Source organism: Elgaria multicarinata, chromosome 13, assembly GCF_023053635.1.
Source record: "Elgaria multicarinata webbii isolate HBS135686 ecotype San Diego chromosome 13, rElgMul1.1.pri, whole genome shotgun sequence".
Lineage (NCBI taxonomy): Eukaryota > Metazoa > Chordata > Lepidosauria > Squamata > Anguidae > Elgaria > Elgaria multicarinata.
The window spans coordinates 15,637,187-15,659,994 of NC_086183.1; the positions used below are offsets into that span (position 1 = coordinate 15,637,187).

Consider the following 22,808-nt stretch of genomic DNA (forward strand, 5'->3'; position numbering starts at 1 on the left):
GGGATCGAAGCGTTCCCATCTCACCTTGAAGAAGGTCATGGTGGCCCCATCCTTCACGGCTCCATATTCGATTTTGGTTTGCTTGGCCAGGTCATCAGCCGAGTCGATGGGGGACTCCATCCTCTCCACAGTCAAGAAGGCGGCCAGGTTTGCCGTGTACGAAGAGATGATGATGAGAGTGAAGAACCACCAGATACCCCCAATGATGCGAGTGGAGAGTGCTTTGGGCATCAGCTCAGACCCTGTGAAGAATTGGGGATGGGGAGATGAAGGGGTGGAAACAAGTTGGAGGGGGGTGGGGAATAAATGTTATTCATTGCTGGACTATCAGTGTCGCACAATTTAGCCTTTTTTTTAATGTAATTTAGCCAGACAATGGTGCACAAAAAAATATTCATTTTCTCTCTCTCTCTCTCTCTCTCTCTCTCTTTCCTTCTCCCTTCAACCTATATTGTTTGCATAAATTCTCACCCTCTTCCTGCTGACCTTGGGCAGAGCCAGCAATTTATGGGGAACTTCCAAACCAAAGTAATTAACTAAGCAGCTTTTATGTGATTTAAATAGCAAGCCACTTGTGAACTTTTATGAGTGTTTTGTTCTACCATTTAAAATAAAAAAGTGCTTCTTTTATATGGATTGTTTTTCAAAAGGGCTCACTCTAGGGAAATTCTTCAAATATACAAGCTTTTTTTTTAAAGTATCCAATAGTGTGGAAGAGAAATGATCAAGGCTCTAAATAGCAGCTGGAGGTAGGAAAATACCATTAAAAAAAAGGTGTTACAGGCGTGTAATGACTTTGAGCATACAGGGATGAAGGACATTACGGGCTGCTATTTTTGTACTTGCCCCTCCTGGTGCCTATTAAAATCAGAGAATGGAGGAATGGAGTCAGGAGCGGACCTCCGTGGGCAGTTTTGGTCTGAAATTGGGGAAATAAACAGCAGGTTGATGTGGTGCTGTATGAAAGCAACATTGAGACTGATCCCCACGCTGGCTAGGCAGGCAGGCAGGCAGTCCTCAGACCCCCAAGTCCGGAACGTCATAGGAAACGCAGATAGTGGGGGGCTATTGCATCACCACCCCGACATGAAACTTGAGGATCCTTTAGGCAAGCAGCCCCCGCCACTGGCCGCTTTGTCAGGCCCAAACAAGCACCCCATCTGTCAGAGGTGCGCGACCTCTTCAGCCCCGTGGGCTGCGTGTGACGCTGGCTCAGGCCAGGAGCAGCATGCGCACGCGCTAGCAGGCGCGCCACACCCCGCACTGACCCTGGTACAGATGGCTCTTTCTGCTGGGGAATGCCCACGCGCAGCGAAGCCGAGCACCGGCTTTCCCGAGCCGCCGGGTGGAAGAGCACTTTGAGAATGGCTTCATCCTCCCTGTCTCTTCCCCAATGGGGGAAGGTGTGGGGCAGGCAAAGCTGGGAGCCCATGTGGAAGAGCCTCAGCCGGTGTTTGTATTGTTGGGTTTTACAGCTTCACCTTCTGGGAACCACCCAGGGAGCTCCAGCTATTGGGCAGTGTAGAAAGGTAATAAATAAATGAATGTGAGAAAGCAAGCAAGCAAGCAGACAAGCTCAGGGTGGGACCCAGAATACCCCCAGGGCTATGGCCACGGACCTGGCATTGAAAAACAGGCTCTGAGGCCTTAGCTCAGCGGTTCTCAACCTGTGGGTCGGGACCCCTTTGGGGGTCGAATGACCCTTTCACAGGGGTCGCCTAAGACCATCGGAAAACACATATTTCCGATGGTCTTAGGAAACTGTATTGACTGAACTATGTCATGTATCATCTTTTGTATTATTAAAGCTATTGTTATGTATTATTTTCATTAGCAAACCATCCCATGACAATGGATCGTGTAGAGAAGAACGAAAATAATTTTATGGTTGGGGGTCACCACAACATGAGGAACTGTATTAAAGGGTCGCGGCATTAGGAAGGTTAAGAACCACTGCCTTAGCTAGACCTACCTTATAATCCAGGACGGAGGAGGGAAGATCTTGCATTGTGTTTAACACGAGATCCCTCCTCCGTTTACACATGAGGTGCGACGACCTCAGGAAGAGAGGCGTTGCGCCCGCCATTTTTTATTTTTTAAAGGAGAAGCAGAGCACGAACACTCGTGCGCTGAAGGTAAGTGTTTCTTTTAATTTAATTTCGTTTCCCTGCTCCCCCCCACCCTACCCCCGATGGGCGCAGTGCTCCTGAGGAGCGCTGTGCCCCATGCGCGGCTCCGCGTCAGTAATTGTGTGGAGCCGGGTTAAACCGCGGCAACGAGCTACACGTTCCGCAGTCTCGGGCTGAGCCCAAGACTGCAGACAAAGTGGGCCCAAAGGGGAGCGCTCTATCCCGGGGCAAGGGAGGGATGATCTCTCCCTGATCGCGGGATCCCCTGTGCGTCATGTGGACGCACAGGGACGATCCAGGGGTTCGCCCCGTGATAAAGCCTGGTCTAGCTAAGGCCCGAGTCCCAAGCCTGTATGCAGCCCTAGAAACTCTCTCTTCCCCTTCATGACTTGGAGCAGAACCTACTGGAGATCAGGCTGGCTTTATGGCCCAATTGCCAATGGACACTGGAGTTTGCCTCTGGAGGAGCAGAAAACAGGAGGAATCCCACAGCCTCTCTCCGAGCTAAAACCCCAAGGCAATCCTCCAACGCTGACATTCTTCTGGGCCTCCTGATCTCTGAACTCTCCTGGATTCCACTGGCTTAGCTCCACCGCCACTTTCCGGCTCTTTGCCTGCCAGGGGCGGCACTTGAGGAACACAGAAACCAGAAGGAAATCCTGAGGGCAGCGGAGCCAAGCTGGAGAGGTTCAGCTCCACTGATGGGCAGAGCCACTGGAGCCAGGGAGCTTCAGAGCCCTGGGACCCACAGGGCTACGTGATGCTGTCAGGGGAGAAAAAAAAGGGGGAGAGGGAGATCTCCGTCGCCGCACCTAAAAGCCTCCGGCAGCGGAGGAGAGACAAAAGCTGGTCTTGACAAGCACTCCTGTAATTGTTAAGTGACAAACTCCACCGTTTCAAAAACCAATGTCTTTGCTTGTCACTGTGGGATGACAGAGACTCCCAGGCACGGCACGGCTGCATCGTGACAACGAGGAAGAGAAGGTGCAACGTTCTTTTTCTTGCTCCAGAGACTCGGGTGTTTTTTTTGTGTTTTTTTTTTTGACAAGTGCAACTACGTTTATCTTGCACCTGTCAACGAGGAAAACACCAAACACACGTGGTGGCATTCAGGAGAGGCTCTTGTTCAGGGGGGGTGATGGGAGGGGGACCTACCTTGCTGCATAAGCGCTCCCATTCCAAACCAGAAGCTGTTGAGGAGGGTGAAGTTATTCTCCACTATGTCTGACCCCGGGTTGCAGGGGTGGGCGTCGTACCATTCGTAAGGGCTGAACCTGCACGTGGGAAAAGAAGGGAGGCCTCAGTCCCACCAGACACGAAAACCCCTGTGATGGGCAGAAGAGGAGGGAGGGAGGGGCCAAGTGGGACAGGCAGCGTGGACCCGGCAGTGGCAATTGGGGGGCTGCCCCATTCAATGGATTCTGAATCCAAATCTCACTTGGGGAAGCCCAGTGCTTTGTACCTCCCCATTGCCTCTCATCGGGAAAGCAATACATGGCTATAATGTTTTGCTTTTTTGACAGAATTGGATGACATTTTCAGACATTCTGAGGGGACAGTATCGGCCACGTCTCAGTCAGTACGGAGAGGGGTGGACGGGTTGTGCAAATAGCCTTTAAAGTCCGTTCTTTTTGTTGGCAGAATTGGATGAAATGTGGAGGCCTAACTGTCCATTCTGAGTGGATGAATCCTACCAAATTTCAGACAGACAGAGCTGCCGGGTGTGTGAGTGAAAAGGCAGCCGTTAGGTTTCGGAGGTTTTCAAAACAAGGGGTCATTTCCTGCCTTGTGTTTTGAGGAGGAATTTGTATGAAAACAACATGCAAGCATGGAGGGGAGCCGGCTGGGGTGGGTGCGGGGTGGGGTGGGGGCAGCTCGGGAAGAAACCTGCACATTTTATTTATTATAAACATCTACTGCCTTATTTGCTAAAAAGCCATAAAGACTGCACACAGCAATTAAACATAAACGTTTACACAATAAAAATAAGAACATTAAAAACAGTAAAAACATTCGAATATTAAAACTACGTAATTTAAACTATGTCATATGATTAATAATTAATTAAACATAATTAAAAGTTCAGCTGGTTGTGGGGGAGGGGTTAAATCATGGGGGAGGGGCTAAAAAGAATGCACTACCCCCTGTGCAGATGGGACAGATGTGGACATGGACACCCACCCACACAGACACAAATGTCCCTGTGCCCCTAGACCTTCACAAATCTTTGCTCATTCACTTGTCATGGATCCAAAGGTAGCCATTAAGGCAGGATTGTCCGTCACAAGAGGTCTGTAAGCGTGCTCAAGCTCACCCATATTTAGATTTTCGTGCTCAACGTGCAAAGAACTGTGACACAGCTGGGGCCAAGGGGCATTTGGAACTGAGGCATGCTTTTCGCACATGTCCCATCCCCACTGAAGTCATAATGGAGTAGCAGGTGAACACCTCCGTGGGACTGGGCATGTTTAGCCTGGGCATGTTTAGCCTGGAGAAGAGAAGATGGAGGGGAGACATGATAGCACTCTTCAAATACTTAAAAGGTTGTCACACAGAGGAGGGCCAGGATCTCTTCTCGATCCTCCCAGAGTGCAGGACACGGAATAACGGGCTCAAGTTAAAGGAAGCCAGATTCCAGCTGGACATCAGGAAAAACTTCCTGACTGTTAGAGCAGTGCGACGGTGGAATCAGTTACCTAGGGAGGTTATGGGCTCTCCCACACTAGAGGCCTTCAAGAGGCAGCTGGACAACCATCTGTCAGGGATGCTTTAGGGTGGATTCCTGCATTGAGCAGGGGGTTGGACTCGATGGCCTTGTAGGCCTCCAACTCTGCTATTCTATGATTCTATGACCCTTGTGTGTGCACAGAACAGACACATCCACGCATGCATCACAAAGAACACGCAGTCAGACAGAAGTCTGACAGTATTACAGTAGCCAGAGACTAGAGATGCACAGAGACCAAACCAGAGAACGTTGCACTTAAAACAAATTCAAACCTATACAACCAGGACCAAAACTGGGTGGGTAGATGGGTGGCAATGGAAGAGACGCTGACTACATACATAGCTACTAAGGAGCAACAACAAACATTCAAGATAGTCTCAAAAACAGCAAAAGCAAGAACCAAGAACTCAGGGCTGGTGCCAGGCTATTTTGCACCCTAGGCAAGGCGAGCTACTTGCACACACACACACACACACACACACACACACCAAAAAATTGCCAACTTTGATTCAGCTGTTCAAGAAGAGTTTCTGAACTATTATATTTTCCTTTTATTATGTTTTTTTCTTAAAACAGCTAATTTGTATAAAACTGTGACCCTTAAAGGGCAGTACTGTACCCCTCAGAGATACATTTTAACCTATATTAATTTTTGCTGTGTGGTTTTATTCTGGTTGTGCTTTTTAAATTGTATTTCGTATGTGTGTTTTAAATTTGCTGCTTGTTTTTATGCTCTTCGTGGTTTTTAATTTTTGTGAACCGCCCAGAGAGCTTTGGCTATTGGGCGGTATAAAAATGTAATAATTAAATAAATAAATAAATAAATAAATAGTTGGCCTAATGGTCAAGCCGGCCCTGCAAGAACTGGATCTTAGGATAGCACTAGATTCAAAAGAAAGGATTTTAGGAAAGGATTGGTTGGAATAAGCACAGCAATAGATAAGCGGGATAAGGGTTAGGAACAGACACTTCCTGGGCATCACCACAATTCTTTAAATGTTTCCGTTCGGAAGAGAATTAGCAAAGAGCCCAGAACAGACTTGAAGCAAGTCAAGGTACGTAGTTCTTCCCTCCCCCAAAGCGCCATGAGTGGACAGCCCGGGTAAAACCCTTGCCTGAGCGAGACCTGTCAGTCAAAAAACTACACGCCTCCTCTCTCCCTCCCACCCCCCCGGCCTCTGTCCGAGTCTGCCCAACTGGGTTTGGGTTTCAGGATTTGGATGGATCCGATGCATACCCCTGATGCAGAGAATGAAGACTGCAGAACCGTGTCTGCATGTGTGGACTGGCAGAGCCTGGCTGTCATGTTTCTCAGAAAACTCCTGCTTTCGATGGGAGGCAAATGATGAGGCTTGCTAAGTCATCCACAAAGCTTTTATTAAGCAACAAACGTCTCTTCTACCTGAATAGAGTCTAACCTCTTGGAAACGTCCCCCTAGGCAAAACTATGCAAACTAAGCAAGACAGTTGTCTGCTCAAGAAGAATAGGAAGCCATTTCCCAAACGCCCTTAACTTCAGAGAGCCTGGTGCAGAGGCAGGTTCTGGTATAATCAAACCGACTTTCTCACGCCTTCCTTCCGCACCATGTGTTTGAGCTTCCAGCGGACCCTAGCATCGGCTAGCTTGTCGGGACGCTCCCCTCCAGAAGAAAGCTCACTTCCCACTGAGTGTGGAGGATTTGGTCTTGAGGAGATGAGCTCTGGAGAGGGTGGACTCCCAGCTGGGGAATTGCCCGTGAGAGCTTCCTCCCCCACTGGTACAGGCTGGCTGGTGTCTGGCGCTGCGTCTTCTAGTTCTGAATCTGATTCTGATTGATTACCTGAAACATCTTCTCCCAAAACAGGGGCAGTAGGGTTAGACATGACACTGGCACTCACTAAGCCCTGGGGCCTCCGTGCGTCCTGCGTTTGGATGCACTGAAGAGGGGCAGAAGGGAGGAAATTTGGCCCAGTTTCAACAGAGTCTATTTCTGCACTCTGCACTCTTTCCAATTCAGCTGAAGACTGTGGGGAACTTTTGTGTTTTTGTTGTTATTTACTACACCATCAAAGTGTATGGTGCTTTACAGAGCACAAGAGGACAGGTCCCTGCCCCCAAGAAACTTACAACCTAAAATTTGACACAGGGCAGAAAACAGAGAAAGGGGAGGAGAGGGTAGGCAGGGGGGGTGTCAAAAAGGGGAGAAGAATAAGCATGCTGCCACTTGTCACCTTTGTATTACTACTAGCAATTTCAAACAAAGAATGCACAGTTCACACCACAAACTGTGTCCATCATTACCAACCAACCCTCAGCTGTTTCACGTATTTATTATTAGGATTTATACCTTAACCTTCAATCAAATTACCAGGGCGGCTAACAATAAAAATTATTTTAGAAAACACACACACAATCCAATAACAAGTACATAAAAATAAGCTAAACACAGCAAATCGGTAAAAGCAGTGTTAAAATAATATACAGCACTTGCAAGACAGAGGGTGTGAATGGGTTTGGGAGCCAAGTGAAAATGGGAACCAAATGCAAAACATGCCCAGCTTCTCACACGACAGATAATGCAACTTGTACCAGGGAACATGAGATGTGGAAATGACAGTGAAACCCCTATAATATAGGGGTGGCACCTGCAGGAGATATGGGGTCCATTTTCACTCCACCCCCATGAGCTGCAGCCAATAGGGTGCCCCCTCCCCAAAAAAGGGGAGAGAAAAAACACCAGTTTGCCACTGAAAAACGGTGGCAAACCACTCCATAGCGTTACAAAGCACTACATGGGTTAAATTTAGCTTGTTGGGAAGCTAGATTTTACCCTTTTTGCATTCCGCAGCAGCTATGCAGCACTAGTAAATTTGGCCATTTGGCTGCCAGAGATGTCTTTTTTTTTCATTTAAAAACCCTAATTATTTTTAAAAGAACATTTGGGGTGGGATGGATGCTGCATGCAACTACGGACTGCATATTGCCCATCGCTGCCCTATATGAACCGAATGAAATGGAAACAATGAAAGGAGCAGCAACAGGAATGCCTCAGACTGTAGTGCCCAAAAGAGGCTTTGCTGTGGGGACCCCTCTCCCACCGCGGTCTCACTGATGTCAATTCTTCTCTGGCTGGTGTGGATTATGTAACCCACGCTCAGTTCAGGATGCATCAATTGTAGTGCAGGAGGAATGCTCTTTTGCAGCACATCCCACAATCCCTCCAAACCTCCATACGTTGGTGCATTGGCACTATGGCAGACAGACACTAGAAGGCATCAACATTTACATGCACAGGGCTCCAAGTCTGGGATCAGATGTACCCCTTCTGTGAGCATGATATGAGCCTCCCATTCACCCAACATGAGTTACAGAGATTAACCAGCTTACAAAGCTGGCTTCCCCTTTGAGCCGAGGAATATGTCACGTTTCCAAGCCCTCCCGCTGCAGTGCAAGACAATAAAGAGGTCTGCCAAGTAATCCACAAAACTTTATTCAGCAAATAAACATCCCTTCACACCTGAAGAGAGTGTAAACTCTAGAAACTTTCCTCTAAGCTAAAACTTGGCTACTAAGCGGGACAATTGTCCTTTCAACGGAAGGGAAGGTTTTTTCCCCCTGAGCCCCTTAACTTCAGGGAGGATTCCTCTAAAGAAGCCTTTGGTGAGAAGCTAGCTGAGCTGATTGCCTCTCACCTTCTTTTACCTCCACCCGTTTGAATCTGCAGTGGACTCTGGGATCAGTCAGCTCTGAAGTTCCTTCCCCCTCTGAGCATTACTGAGTTCCCACAGACTCTGAGTTGTTAGCATTTTCACTGATAAAGTCTGCTGAAGATTCATCCCTGGCTGCTGAAGAGCCTGGGAGAATCTCCGCCTCTGCTTCCTGTGTAGGCTGGTACATTTCTACTCCTGTTTCTTCTGGTTCAGAATCTGATTCCGATTGATAGCCTGAAACTCCTTCCCCCACACTAAGGGGAACAGGCCTGATCATTTCAGGAACTTCGTTGGGCACTGCCATGTAGAGTTCTCATTTCTGCCATTTCTTCCCCCTCCTGTTTGCTGTAAATCCCCACTCAAAATCAGACAGCTAAGTGTGACCTCTGAGTTTGAGGACAGAAATACAGGTTGTGAGAGGACATCACAAGTGAGGGGAGAGATCCTCAATCCTTCTACACATTTCCCAAAGATCCTGTATTTTCCAACACAATTTAGGATGCAATCCTATGCATGCTGGGAGCTGTAGGACTGTTTAAACAGGCATACCATTGCACCCAGATTAACTGCAGCATAATTGGCATAATTGTTTCAGAACCAAACAGATTAATTATCATCATCACTTTTCCCTCCAGAAAGCCCAAGAGCTTTACAACAACGCAGTCTCCTCCAAACCCCAGGCTGTAATCAAAACTAGGAGAACCAGGGTGGACGTTGGGTGGGTGAAGAGAGAAGCAGCATCAGTACGTTTTATTAATTTGTCTCATTCATCTTTTGGCATTTAAGTAGACACCAAGTTCTTTCATTACAGATGAAAGCCCCCTGTCTCATTACAGGGGGCTTTGGCTTTACCAAACAATAAGGAGCAAATTAATAATAATAATAATAATAATAATAATAATAATAATATCCATGAGCCCCTGCCAAAGGAAGTGAGGCAGGTGACAACTAGGAGGAGGGCTTTCTTTGCTGTGGCACCCTGGCTATGGAATGAGCTCCCCAGAGAGGTTTGCCTGGCACCTACGCTGTATTCCTTCCGTCACCAGCTGAAGACCTTTTTATTTTCTCAGTATTTAAACACCTAATTTAACTTAAATGTAAATTTTGCTGTATTAATTCCGTATTTTAACCTATATCAATTTCTGCTGTGTGGTTTTATCCTGGTTGTGTTTTTTATATTGTGTTTTTAGACTGTTGGTTGTTTTATTATGCTTTTAAGGTTTTAATTTTTGTGAAACGGCCAGAGAGCTTCGGCTATTGGGTGGTATAAAAATATAATAAATATAATAAATAAATAAATAAATAATAAATCTATGTGCAGAAACGGATACAAAAAGGGGTGAACCGAGCCTGGAATTCAAACCCCCAAGCCTGTTCAAGCTTTTGTGCACATGTGTATCAGGATTGTTGCTCAGGAACCCCAGACGTCAGGGCACAGCAGGCTACAACTACATATTGTCATTCACATTCCTGCCTGAGTACACTACAAAGCATCACCAGGCAAAAGTGGCGTCTAGAAGACATCATTCTCCATTGCTCACCTTGATGACATTTGGTGGATTCAGGCTGCAGCTCCATCAATAAGCTTCAAAGCCTTATTAAAAGCTCTGATGGATCAAAATGTCACCATTTCTGATTTCCAAGCAGCCACGGAGCTGATTTTAAATGGCAATGACCTATGACGGAGCTGATGGCGGTCTTTATGTCGTGGTGGCAGGGAGGCAGGTGTACTTCAAGAGCGACACGTGTCTTTGAATTAAGGTGGACCAATTTTGGCAACATTTCCCCTGGAGACAAGAATTCCAGAGATGGGCAAAGGTCAAAAGTGGGAAATGTTCCTATTATCTCTGGGGTTGACAAATCCAGTTTCATTCTGGAGTCCTGTCTGCACCTCCTTTCCCTCAGTGCAGCCTTTGTACAGCCTGAATTATGCGGAAGGCCAGGTGTGGCTGAGAGACATAACAGGGTGAGGATGAAAGGCATAAACGCAGGTCATTTTGAGGGAGAAGTGGTGGTCACAGGAAGTTTAATTAAAACCAAGCCAAGGGGGAAATCATTTGACAGAAGCCTGCTCAGAAAAATAAAAAAATATCCAGTGATGTGACTCGTTATTTTAGCTGGAAATCTGTACAGATTTAATAATAAAAACCTAATAGGTAAGTACGTGGGTGGAAAGACACAGAAACAAATCATAATGGAAGAATGAAAAGTGTGAATTATTTTTTCCCTTTGTGGCATGATCAAATGCGGAAATGGGATGGAATTAATACATTATTCTTCTAACAAGGTTTACTTGTTGTAATGTGTGTGTGTGTCTGTGTGTGTGTGTGTATATATATATATATATATATATATATATATATATATATATATATATGGACATGGACACACCTTGAGCTCCATAGAGGAAAGGATATACATACAATATAAATACAATTAATAGACCCTTCCTGGTCTTGCTTTTTACATTTTTATTGGTTTTATATCTGCTGCTGTTTTATTAACTGAAGAGATCGAGAGCAATGTAGCATGTAGGGCGGGAGGAGGAGGTGGCCTGTGCAGGAGGTCCCAAGCTGTTTAGAGCTGTATAGCTTAAAACCAGCACCCTGGAACAAACTGGAAACCAGTATAGATCACGCAAAATGGGCAAAATGTGTTCCGATCACCTTGCTCCAGTCGATACCCTGACACCAGCAGAGAGCTTGTAAACCTCCCAGAGAGCTTTCCCTTTCCCAAAATGCCACCCTTGGGTGATTTCTAAGTGATTTGGATGAGTAGAATAGACCCCCTACTCCCAAGTAGGAGAGAAAAGTCCCATTTACCTATTTGGGTAAGGTCGCTTACTCAGGGGTAAGGACGAGCCCTAGCCGCTGGTTGGCTCGCCGAGCGCTTGACACGCACACACACACCCCCCTCTTATTTCCTTTCCCCACAGCTCAGTGGGAAACCAGGGAGAGAAATAAGAGGTGGGAAGCTTGCCCATCGGAAGGAATGACAGGCGCCTAGGGAGGGTGAAGCAGGAAGGTTTCTGCCACATAGGCAAGGTGGGACAGGAATGTCCCAGGGGACATTGCGAGAGGGGGGAAACCAGGGATGGAGTGGTGGACAGGGATTAGTTAAAGACAATGGAATACGTGACAGGAAGGTCCCAGATTCATTACTAAGGGAATCATGTGATAATGGAGTTTGCAAAGTCAATAGGGTCTCTCACCCATCTGGGCATGTCAAGAAAACAGGGAGGAGGATCAGCTGTGACAACGTGAGCAACTAACCAATTATTTGCATACAATGTTTCCCCCCTGTATAAAATGAAATGTAAACTTCTGTTCCGGGCCTTTTCCCTTACATTGACAAGGGAGAGGGACCTTTGTACAAAGAGATTTTTGGTACCTGAGGTGGAAATAAACTTTCCTTTTGAAACTGCATCCAGATGCCTTTTTATTTGATTTAATTGGGTTGGAATCCACATTTTTTCTAACAACCATAGGAACCGGGCTACTGGGTTTATTCCAGTGGTAGTCGTTAAAAGGTTTTATAGCTGAAGCAGCATTCCATAGTGGTGAGGTTTAATTGAGAACTTTGTTAAAAATTGTGGAAGTGAGTTCTATAGGCCCAAGAATTGGTTTGAAAAAGAAACATAGGTGGGAAAACCCGTATGCTGTTCCGTTGCATGTGCTGACAGTGGTGGGTTCACCTACAGAGTTCCTTTCACGTGTGGGTTTTAGATTAGAACTACATTAATTGACTGCTACAGCATCTAACCAGAACAAGGCCAGAAACACAGGGCTCTCTGGAGAAAATCCCAAACTGTCAAGAATGCACATTTTCCTCCATATTGTGTGATATGGTGACTCTACTCACATGTTGGGAAACTGAGCATGACTTGGAGCATCCCCAAAGGTCGATCAGGAAAAGATACATTAGATCAATAAGGAATGGAAGAAATAACTATGGTGGGAATTGTACAGAGAGGATTAAAAAAACCATTTCCCCCAAGGCTTCATTATTCCTAGACATTTTACATCTCTAGACTTTGTATAAAAAGGTCTTCTTATTACATAGTATTTAGAAATCATTTTGTGGGGATTAAACGCCAGGTATATGAATACATTGTCTTAAATACAAAAATAAAATATGTCATAATCCAAAGCTGTTAAATTTTTCCAATTTTGCAGAACTGCCCGTCCCCTCTCGGGGGAAAAAAAGCATCCTTGGGGAAAAGAAGAAAAAAGGGGGGGGGGGGAAACCAACCACTAACATTCAAAGCCCTAAAATGGTTTGGGGCCAGGTTATTTGAAGGAACGCCTCATATGTACCTGCCTGGACCTTAAGATCATCCACAGGGGCCCTTCTCCGTGAGCCCCTGCCAAAGGAAGTGAGGCAGGTGGCTACTAGGAGGGGCTTCTCTGCTGTGGCACCCCGGCTGTGGAATGAGCTCCCCAAAGAGGTCCGCCTGGTGCCTACACTGTACTCCTTTCATCACCAGCTGAAGACCTTTTTATTCTCTCACTATTTTAACACTTAATTTTAACTTAAATTTAATACTGTTCTAATCCTGTATCTTAATCTTATATCAACTTCTGCTGCGTGGTTTTATCCTGGTTGGGCTTTTTATACTGTATTTTGTATTTGTGTTTTTAGAGTGTTGGTTGTTTTATTATGTTCTTCATGGTTTTAATTTTTGTGAACCGCCCAGAGAGCTTCAGCTATTGGGCGCTATAACAAATGTAATAAATAAATAAATAAATAAATAAATAAATAAATAAATAAATAAAATAAAAACACTATTTTCTTGGTCCTTCACAGCACTAAGCCTGGTGGGTGATGACAGAGAAGAGAGCCTTTTTGTTGGTGGCACCCACCTGTTGGAATGCTGCCCTGGTTGAGATTTGTCAACCACTGACCTTTACGGTTTTAGGTGCTTGGCCACAAATGGGCTGTTTAGGAAACTTCAGCTCACACACCTTCCTCTTCTTGCTACGAATACGTTTAAGGCAGTTTTCCTTTCTCTGTATCTTCACTTTGGTTTTGGGGGTTGTTTTTGGTTTTGGGGAATTTAGGGAGTTTTTTATGATGGTAGTTTCTGATGGCTGTTTATTGCATTTTGTGGATTTAGGTTTATTGTATATATTTTTATTACTGTAAACTGCTTTGGGTTTCTTTTTTGGGGGGAAAGGTAGGATATATGTTTTTAAAATGGAAAAACTAAACTACATCTTTATGGTGCCTTCCCTCTGAATTATTCTATAAGGAAGGTCGTGCTTTCTGTAGTTAAAGCCTTGAGATGTTAACTTGCTCACGGCCACGCAGGGAATTGCTTTAAACACAGACCCTTAAACCCAGAGGATTCCATCCCTAGAAAACTCTGCTCTGCTCCCTCCCCAATGAGCGGCTGTCTTGCATCAGGCCCTCCCTAGAGGGGAGAGGATGACCCACTCTTCAAATGTGGGGCTCTTTGGAAGCGACTCCTCTCAAAGTTGGTTGATGCACCTGCTAAACTCCCCCCCCCACTCCAACCCCTTTCCAAGCAGCCATTTAGCCAATCCAGATGTGCCAGAGGAAACAAATCCACCTGCTCCCTGCCAAGCTGATTTCCACAACAGCATTACATGAAATTAGGGTATTAGGCGCTAAGCTCAGGTAATCGCCTCCAAATGCTGTAATGGCCCCAGGGAGTCTGCAAAGCATCATCATAGTGGGAGCAGGCGGGGGCGAGGGGCTAATGGGAGATAATGATGCTGCAGTTCTGTCCCCCCCCCCCGGCCACCTTTCCTCTCAGATCCCAGGCTGGACACGCTATTGCAAAAGCAATCTGCAAGCTGACCCCGAGGGGCCTGCCACACCATCACCCGGCAGGCCTCCCACCTCCGAATCCGTTGCTATAAACCAGGAAGATGGAGTTTTTTGCATTTAACTGTTTAATATGCTACAGTTCCTCTTTTACATAACAGTAGAGGTGAGGCGGCTCAGCTCTCCTGCACCCCCCCCACCCCCCCGAAGTGGTGCTTGCTCCTGTGATCTGGCCATTATGAACATCTGCAATGAGCAACATCCCCCTAATTCCAGCACGTGTGGAGTTCTTACCATCCTTCCCCAGCAAGGGCAGGGAAAGCCCCCCCCCCCCAACGATCACCACCTTTGGGAGTGAGGGAGGCAGGAGCCACTCACAGCTCCGTTGCAGCCAATGTGGCGACCCGACACCCCAGCCCTAGGGACTACTGGAAAGACACGGCAGCGGCCAGCCATCAAGACTCAGGGGAGCATCTTCAGTGCTGGTGATAGCCACCCGGAGGTGAAAGCCTGGTCCCATTTCACGCCGCCCCCAAATATGTGCCATGCGCAAAGGATGTCATAACTGGGGGAGGCATTTTGGCTCAGCTCTCATTTAAACGAGCATCCTGTGAGGGTGCTCAGTGCTCTCCAAGAAGGGTGGCCGGACACAAAAGAGGACTGTGCTTCTGCAGCTTTGAATGTTGTGTAGAAGAAATTGCCCGGCAAGCATCACCTGCTGAAATCCCCTCTTCTACACCGCTGTCGGAGAAGGAGGAGCTCTGTCCCCTTCTACATCTGGTCGCCCTTATTCCAGGTCTTTCTGTTGGGCGTGTGTGTGTGAGGGAGAGGGTTGGGCAGGCAAGATCACACCAATGAGCTTGGACAACACCAGCTGCTATCACAGAATCACAGAATAGTAGTTGGAAGGGGGCGATAAGACCATTGAGTCCACCCCCCCTGGTCAATGCAGGAATCCAGCACTGATGTGGCAACCAGACCAAGTTCCCACGCTGGGGACTTGCTAGAGTTCCTGCAGGCTGAAGTGAATTCTGTGGGGCACTGGGGAGCAGAGGAGACTAGCACAGGCCTTAGGGAGGTTCAACAAGGAGCAATTGGCCAAGGGGCTTGCCTTGTGAGCCCAAGAGTGGTGTACGGGAATGCAGGGACGCAGTGGCACAGGAAACTGGTTTACAGGCAGCCCCTTCCCTTCTGATCTGAAGCCATGGAATAGGGATGAGGGAGGGGCCAATGGACAAGGCATTATTTTCCCAGGAAAGAACTCAGCGGAACCCATGGTGAAAGACAAATGACGCGGAGGGATGGTCAGTGGCAGAAACGGAGGAGGAGCTGCTATTAGTGTGTGTGCACGTGTGTATGCATGAAGCAGATCTCAGTCCCCAGGAACCGGAGGGCCTCTGGGGGAAGGCTGCCAGCCTGAGCCCAGTAGCAGATTTTCAGACCCTTCTGCTTGGCAAGCTCCTTACCTGGCGATGACAAAGAGCACGCAGCTAACTCCCAGGTAAGCGAGGAGGATGTACATCCAAATGTCCGGAGACAGAGGGTTAAGGAAGGAGAAGACACTGGGGTTGGTTCCGTTGGCCTTCCGGTAGAGGATGCTGATCCCCAAAGTCATGAAGGGCTTGGAGAAGTCGATGGCTTTCTCCCGGACGTGGGTGATGGTAAGTGGGGCGACCGCCAGATCAGCTTTCTGTGGTGCAGGTGTGGCAAGAAGGGGGAAGGGAGGGAGGGAAGGAGGGAGGGAGAGAGAACAGCTGTTAGAAATGAAGGAGGAAGAGGATGATGCAGTAAGAAGTTCTTTGGTCTCTTTAATATAACCTTTCCCCCCCCCTGCAGGATGGCTTCAAAGATATAATTATTAGGGGGGAAACAGCTGCAGAGGAACTGGAGTGAGCCTTATTGGAGTAAAATATTAAAGGAAACTGCAACATTCCTAGCTGCTGTTATAGAGCAGGCTTGAGGGCAATATCCAGGTGTCAATTTTAGTGGCAACCAATTGTATGATCAACATTGTCCCTTCTTTGCTTTAACAAGAGGGTCCAGACGTCATACGACGCGTGTCTTTTTACACACAGTTGCACCGCAGACAGCATATCGTCTTAAGGCCGAATGACCTGTCACTCTGAGGCATGCCTGTTTTATTTGCAGTGGTCTGGGCAAAAAGAACATGGTGGTCTAAGGGCGATCTGCAGAGTGTGAGATCTGTAAACAAATGTCCTTCTCTTTGCCGTTGATGGGTCTGCATGCATGGATCGGGGCTGTGGTGCCAGTGGAAGGTTTTCTTCATCTTCTCCTTCTATGTCACTTCCCTTATGTTGCTAGGAGGAACATGGGTAGGGTGACCATATGAAAAGGAGGACAGGGCTCCTGTATCTTTAACAGTTGCATAGAAAAGGGAATTTCAGCAGGTGTCATTGGTATACATTCAGCACCTGGTGAAATTCCCTCTTCATCACAACAGTTAAAGCTGCAGGAGCTATACTAGAGTGACCAGATTTAAAAGAGGGCAGGGCTCCTGCAGCTTTAACTGTTGTGTTGAAGAGGGAATTTCACCAGGTTCTCCATATATACAAAGGACACCTGCTGAAATTCTCTTTTCAATACAACTGTTAAAGATACAGGAGCCCTGTCCTGCTTTTCATATGGTCACCCTAAACATGTGGTGAAGTTGGGGGTGGGGGTGCTCTCATAGGGAGAGCACCCCTCCATTTCACCCCATTCCAGGAAACTGCCGGGGAATGCAGCAGACCTCTATTTTTAAAAAACCGGAGATGCAGAGCTGTGCAATTGCTAAGTAAAGGATCAAAGCTCCCTCCACAAACAGGCAGATCCTCCTGCCTTGGATAACTCTGAGGTCATCCGAGGGCCTGCTCTTGGTGGTTCCACAAAGCTCCATCCTCCGATTGGAATCCACCAGGGGAAGAGCCTTCAGCGTGGTGGCGCCCCTCCTGTGGAACTCCCTGCCTCTGGAGGTCAGGCAGGCTCCAACCTTGTACTCCTTTCGGCACCTCCTGAAAACATCTTTATTCCAAGAAGCCTTTCCTTAATATGCAGCTTTGAATATCTGTTTTTGCTTCTTTTAAATTTTGTTTTAACTGTTTTATTGTTTTTATTTTCATTTTATCTTGTACACTGCTCCGAAATTTTTCAATGGGGAGCGGTATATAAATATTCTAAATAAATAAATAAATAACTTGGGATTTTTGCTTCTTCTCAGAACGGTGGGCATAAAGGGTGGGAGGGGAGGGGAGCTATTACTCCCACGCTCCCTCCCCTCCCCACCCGGAAGTATGTTTTTCCATGCTCTGAAAATCCAGGGTTTAGGGGCAGCCAGCTCTGTTGTAGAACTCTGATGGAGCAGCGCCAATTTTGTCATACTGTGGAGAACAAGAGCCATGCGCTTCCCTGCCATCCTTGTCAAGATGAAGCCCTGGTGCTGCAGGAAAAATGCATGGCTGGCAGCCAGTGGTGCACCACCCCTACCCTGCCCCAGGAGGCAGGAAGACAGCTATGGACTGAAAGGGAACTTCTCCCTCCTCCATAAGGAGAAGAGTATTTGAAATTCTCACCTCCCCAGCCTCTTTCATTGGGAGTTTTCGTTTTGTCCCACCTCCCACAAACTGCCAACAATGGAGGGCAAAATACACTTGACACCCTCTCCTCTTTCTCCTTTTTAGGAAAAAAACCCGGCCCTAAACCTTGAGCATTTTTCCTTCGCATCTGACAGTCCCCCTTCCTTGAGCTTAAAACGAACAAATCACCAGAATCTGCAATAGACTCTTTAGGAGAGTCTTAAAAATGTCTCTTGTCTTCAGCAGCTTTCTCTTAAATTGGTTTATTGGGCTGTTGAGTGGGAAGGATTTTAGCTGTAACTTTTAAGGGATTTTAATATTTGTGTTTTAGTTTTATCTGCTGCTTCCGAATGTTTATTATTTGTGTTTTGAAATGTTGTGAGATTGATGTTTTATGGACTATTGGAACCTGCCATAAAAGGCTTTTACTTTTAAAGGCAGGCCTATAAAATGAACTTTAATTACCTGGGGCACAAGGTATTCCTGCACCCTTTTGGGTTGTCCATTGGGGACTCACAACTCAGTCCTCATTTGGGTCATAGCTGGATATCTTGGCAGCACAAGAGAGTCCTCCGTCCCCTCAATGCAAGTCCTCCTTGGACCCACAACTGATGTACTGACATAACCCAGGTTTTTCAGCAAACAAGCCATGTGACAAACACAGCAGCACAGCATTATCCAAGGACAGAAGATGGAGGGAACAACACATGTTTACTTTCGATATTACATAAACTAATGATCTGTGCCACTGGAAGACAAGGTAAATAATGCATATTTCATTGATTTTCCTGGAAAACACAGGGACTGCAGAGCAAAAGAATAAGCAGCCATTACTTTCAGCGGGTTTAGGCCAGCGACTGGTAAATGCCTCATAACAACAGGCTGATTCCAACAACCTTTTCATTTATTGGAACAGAATGGCATGCAGGAATCAGATTTTCCACAAAAATTAAAAATAAAATTTGATGCTTTTGCTCACTGAAATTCTCCAAACATCACTTCAAAGGTCAGTTTGGTTTTCTCCCTGTTTTGTTTTTAATTATTATTTGTTTGAATGGGAAAAGTGGACACTTCCCCCCTATTTAGTAAACGATTTTTTAAAATTGTGCATATTTAAAAAGGCTCTCTTTAGTTTCTTTAAAACACACTTAAAATCGTGCATTTTAAAAAATAGTGCATTTTAAAAAATTTCCATTTTTGAAATTATGCAGCTCACGTTCAGGGTTGCAAATGGAGCATTTTCGAGTGATTTGCGAACCGAACAAAATGATTAAGGATCCCTAATTCTGATGGTAACATCTCTCGAGATGGCTAGCTAGGCAACATTTTACAACAATAACACTAAAATTTGATTGCACCTATGCCCATTTTCAAAACTCCTACCCCTATAATTTGCAGGCACAGATATGCCAAATTTAGGGCATAGCTAGACGGGGCAATATCCTGGTGATCGCCCTGGGATAGTCCCTGTGTGTCCACATGACGCACAGGGCATCCCGGGAGCAGGGAGGGATCATCCCTCCCTTGGCCTGGGATATTGCCCTACCCTTTAATCACATTTTTTCCCCAGTCTCGGGATGGTCCCAAGACCGCGGAACGGAACATGTGGCCATCGCAGGTTGCCCCAGCTCTTCATGAATAACTGTGATAAGCCAGGACCACATCAAGGGTGGGGTGAGGAAAGTTTTTTTTAAAAAAAAACCTCACGGTTTTCGGATGAGCACTCGTGCGCTCCTTCTCCTTGAAAAAAAACAAAATGGCGTCCGCAATGGCGCGCACCGTGTGTAGACGAGGGCGACGATCTCATGATCATAAAATCATGAGACTATCACCCTCAAATCCCGTCATCTAGACATGGCCTTAGATTGGAACAAAAGGAAATGGAAAACATTTTTAACTTGTGTTTTTAACTTGTTGGTTGTTTTATGATGGTTTTAATTTTTGTGAACCGCCCAGAGAGCTTTGGCTATTGGGCGGTATAAAAATGTAATAAATAAATAAATAAATAAATAAACCACAACCACAACTACCAAATGTACTGGGGGAAAAAGAGGGTTCACAAAAGATACATAAATCTTGCCTGTGATTTTTCACTATCTGTACTAAAATTCCTTTACCCCCCTGGAACCCTCAAAGTTTATTTTAAATGTAACATGGCATTTATGTGACAATTCCTCTCATCGGAGAGAATTTGTGAATCTTACCAGAATTTCCTTCAAAATTCTTAGACGTTTTGCACTTTCTTTTCAGCAGCTCTAAACAAAACATTCAAGATTCTCAGAAGAGTGGACTTGGTCCACTCTTTGAGGATCTCCTTCCCACTGTAAGCATCTTTCTCCATGTCAAATGTGGCAAAGAATTAGGCCATGACCGAAGTTCGTCCGTCCGTCCGTTCCTTGGGCAATCATTTTGTCTGCGACCTGCATCTGTACTGCACAATCAATCCCCTAGCATCAGCTGTAAAAACATTTCCAAGCCAGGCGGCCATCAGGACATAATTCACTGGAATTTACTATCCATAAATGCTCGTTTATTGTGAAAGCATTAAATCAGCTGACAAATCATCCCCCAGGGATACAGATTAGGCCTGAGCAACCGTTATCAGTGGGGAGGTAGTTATTTTCAAAACTCCCTTCAATGTTCGTGTTCTTCGTGCCAAGTGGAAATCACAACAGCCCAGAGAAGAACTAACCGTACAGGTGCAAAGGCAATTGTAAAATTTCACCATTTGTCTTCTTGTAAATGAACTTCCCATGGATGGTGTCACTACTCCTATGGGCCGGTTCGTCGATGAAGTTTTTTACAAGTTAAAAAAGAAAATTTTAAAAAGAAAAAAATCTCAGAATTTAATGTCCCCCGTCCCGTCCCCCCAATGATCAACAAAAAACCCCCCTCCCACTGCGACTTTGGGAGGGGCCAAATGGCCTTGAGCTAGAAGGGGTAGTGGGGATTTTCAAATTATTTATTTTTTATTTTATTTTATTTTATTACATTTATATACCGCCCCACAGCCGAAGCTCTCTGGGCAGTTTACAACAATTAAAAATAGTAAACATTAAAAGTATACAAAATTTTAAAACATAAACACAGTATAAAAACAACAGTATCCATTTAAAAACAACAATTCTGGGGTCCATTAAAAACAAACTTAACGTTGTTAAATGCTGTTAAAATGCCTGGGAGAAGAGAAAAGTCTTGACCTGGCGCCGAAAAGATAACAACGTTGGCACCAGGCGAGCCTCATCGGAAAGATCATTCCACAGTCGGGGGGCCACCACTGAAAAGGCCCTCTCCCTTGTTGCCATCCTCCGAGCTTCCCTCGGAGTAGGCACTCGGAGCAGGACCTTAGATGTTGAGCGCAGTGTACGGTAATTAGCAAGGTAATTTTAATACTCTTCTATGTCCTGGAGCCAAAGGCTACAAGCCCAAGGCCTTAGCTAGATGGCGCGAAATCCTGGGGCGATCCCCAGGATGCACAGGGAATCCCGGGATCAGGGAGGGATGATCCCTCCCTTGCCCCGGGATCTCGCTCTACACTTTAGGCCCGGTTTTTACACAGTCTCGGGCTGAGCCTGAGACTGCAGAACGTGTGGCCAAGCACCGTGGTTTGTCCCGGCTCCTTGCAGGGATGGGGTGGGGGGAGGGGGAGGGTTTTCCGTACACACACCAAGCAGTGCAGGTGAGAGGGAAAGTCACGCTCTGCCCTCACCGTGGTGTCCAGCTTTGTAGAACTGCCACACTGCAGCCGTTCCAGGGCTTGGAAGTGGTGGCTCCCCGCTGAGCCAGCTTTGCTCAGCCCTCACCTTTCTCCTATGATTAAGTGGAGGCTTGAGGGGGGGGGCTGCTATTTCTGTTTCGTACCCGTCTCATTTCTCAGGGGCTGCGGAAGCTTTGTGGAGGGGTCTCAGCCCGGCTGATGGGAAGGCCTAGTGCGCTGTGCTCAGCCTCCCCATTCCTGCCCTAAGCAGAAGCAGGTGGATGGAAAAATGGGTTGAGAACAGCGGCAGCTTCTGCCTTGAAGACATGGGAATAAAGAAGACCCAAAGGTTTGGAAGCTAGATGAATTTAGATTAGGACACATGCACAACCTCCCAATGCGGGAACAGGGAACCAAAGAGAGGAAGCACACGCATGATCTCTGCGTGTGCAGGAGTCTAGAATGGTCACAGGCTCGCCATGTGTAAGGGTTTTCTCAACCAGCGAAGGGGCCCTTCCCGGGACAGAGCCAGCTGGGCCCCTGGTCTCGGCCAGAAGGACATTCCTCGTGCTTCTCAGCTGCAGGAGAGAAAGGGGTGGCCCTTCCATGCGCTGGGAGGGAAGAATTCACACAAAAACCTTCCAAGGCATCCGTTGCTGTTGCTGCTATGTTGTTGCTCGAGGCCGGCTTTGAAAGAAAAGACTTCTTAAAAAGGTGCCTTTCCCTCAACGTTGCACTGCCTGCGGCCAGCCCTGTCTGGATCATAGCGCACAGGGCAGAGGGCAGCGCGCACCACTCCAAAACACAAGGGCTGGAAAACAAACAGCAGTTCCATCGCTTCGCGGGCTGCCTGCTGAGGAAACGACGCACTGTTTGCCAGGCACAGCGTTACACCCTCCATTGACTTTCTCAATGAAAACAGTTATGCTTTGAGCAATCTGCAGGCCACGCCGTGCCTTCTGCCAGGGAGCAAGCATCACAGGTTTCTACGGGGCTTCACAGATCTCAGGTTTTGCCAGGCTTCAATGTATAGCCACCCCCAGATCCAGCACATTCTCTACTACCCCACTCTGGCTATCCCACATTGCTACTGGGTCTGAAGGTCCAAACTGATTCTGAATAGCTTGGAATAAGCTGAGAGATGCCCGGATTCTGAGGGGATACAGACCGGCTCATTCTGAGCCAATCCAAAGACAACGCTG

General features: G+C 46.7%; 1 protein-coding gene across 1 annotated transcript in view; it reads right to left on the reverse strand.

The window, feature by feature from the left end:
• Positions 1-22,808, reverse strand: part of GRIK3 (glutamate ionotropic receptor kainate type subunit 3) — a 221,864-nt gene that overhangs the window by 19,704 nt on the left and 179,352 nt on the right. Inside the window, exons 11-13 of the mRNA XM_063139860.1 lie at positions 15,804-16,027; positions 3,285-3,403; positions 25-242 (exon numbers count right to left, since the gene is read on the reverse strand). Of these exons, the coding sequence (XP_062995930.1) occupies positions 25-242; positions 3,285-3,403; positions 15,804-16,027 (561 nt within the window). The remainder of the gene's footprint in view (positions 1-24; positions 243-3,284; positions 3,404-15,803; positions 16,028-22,808) is intronic.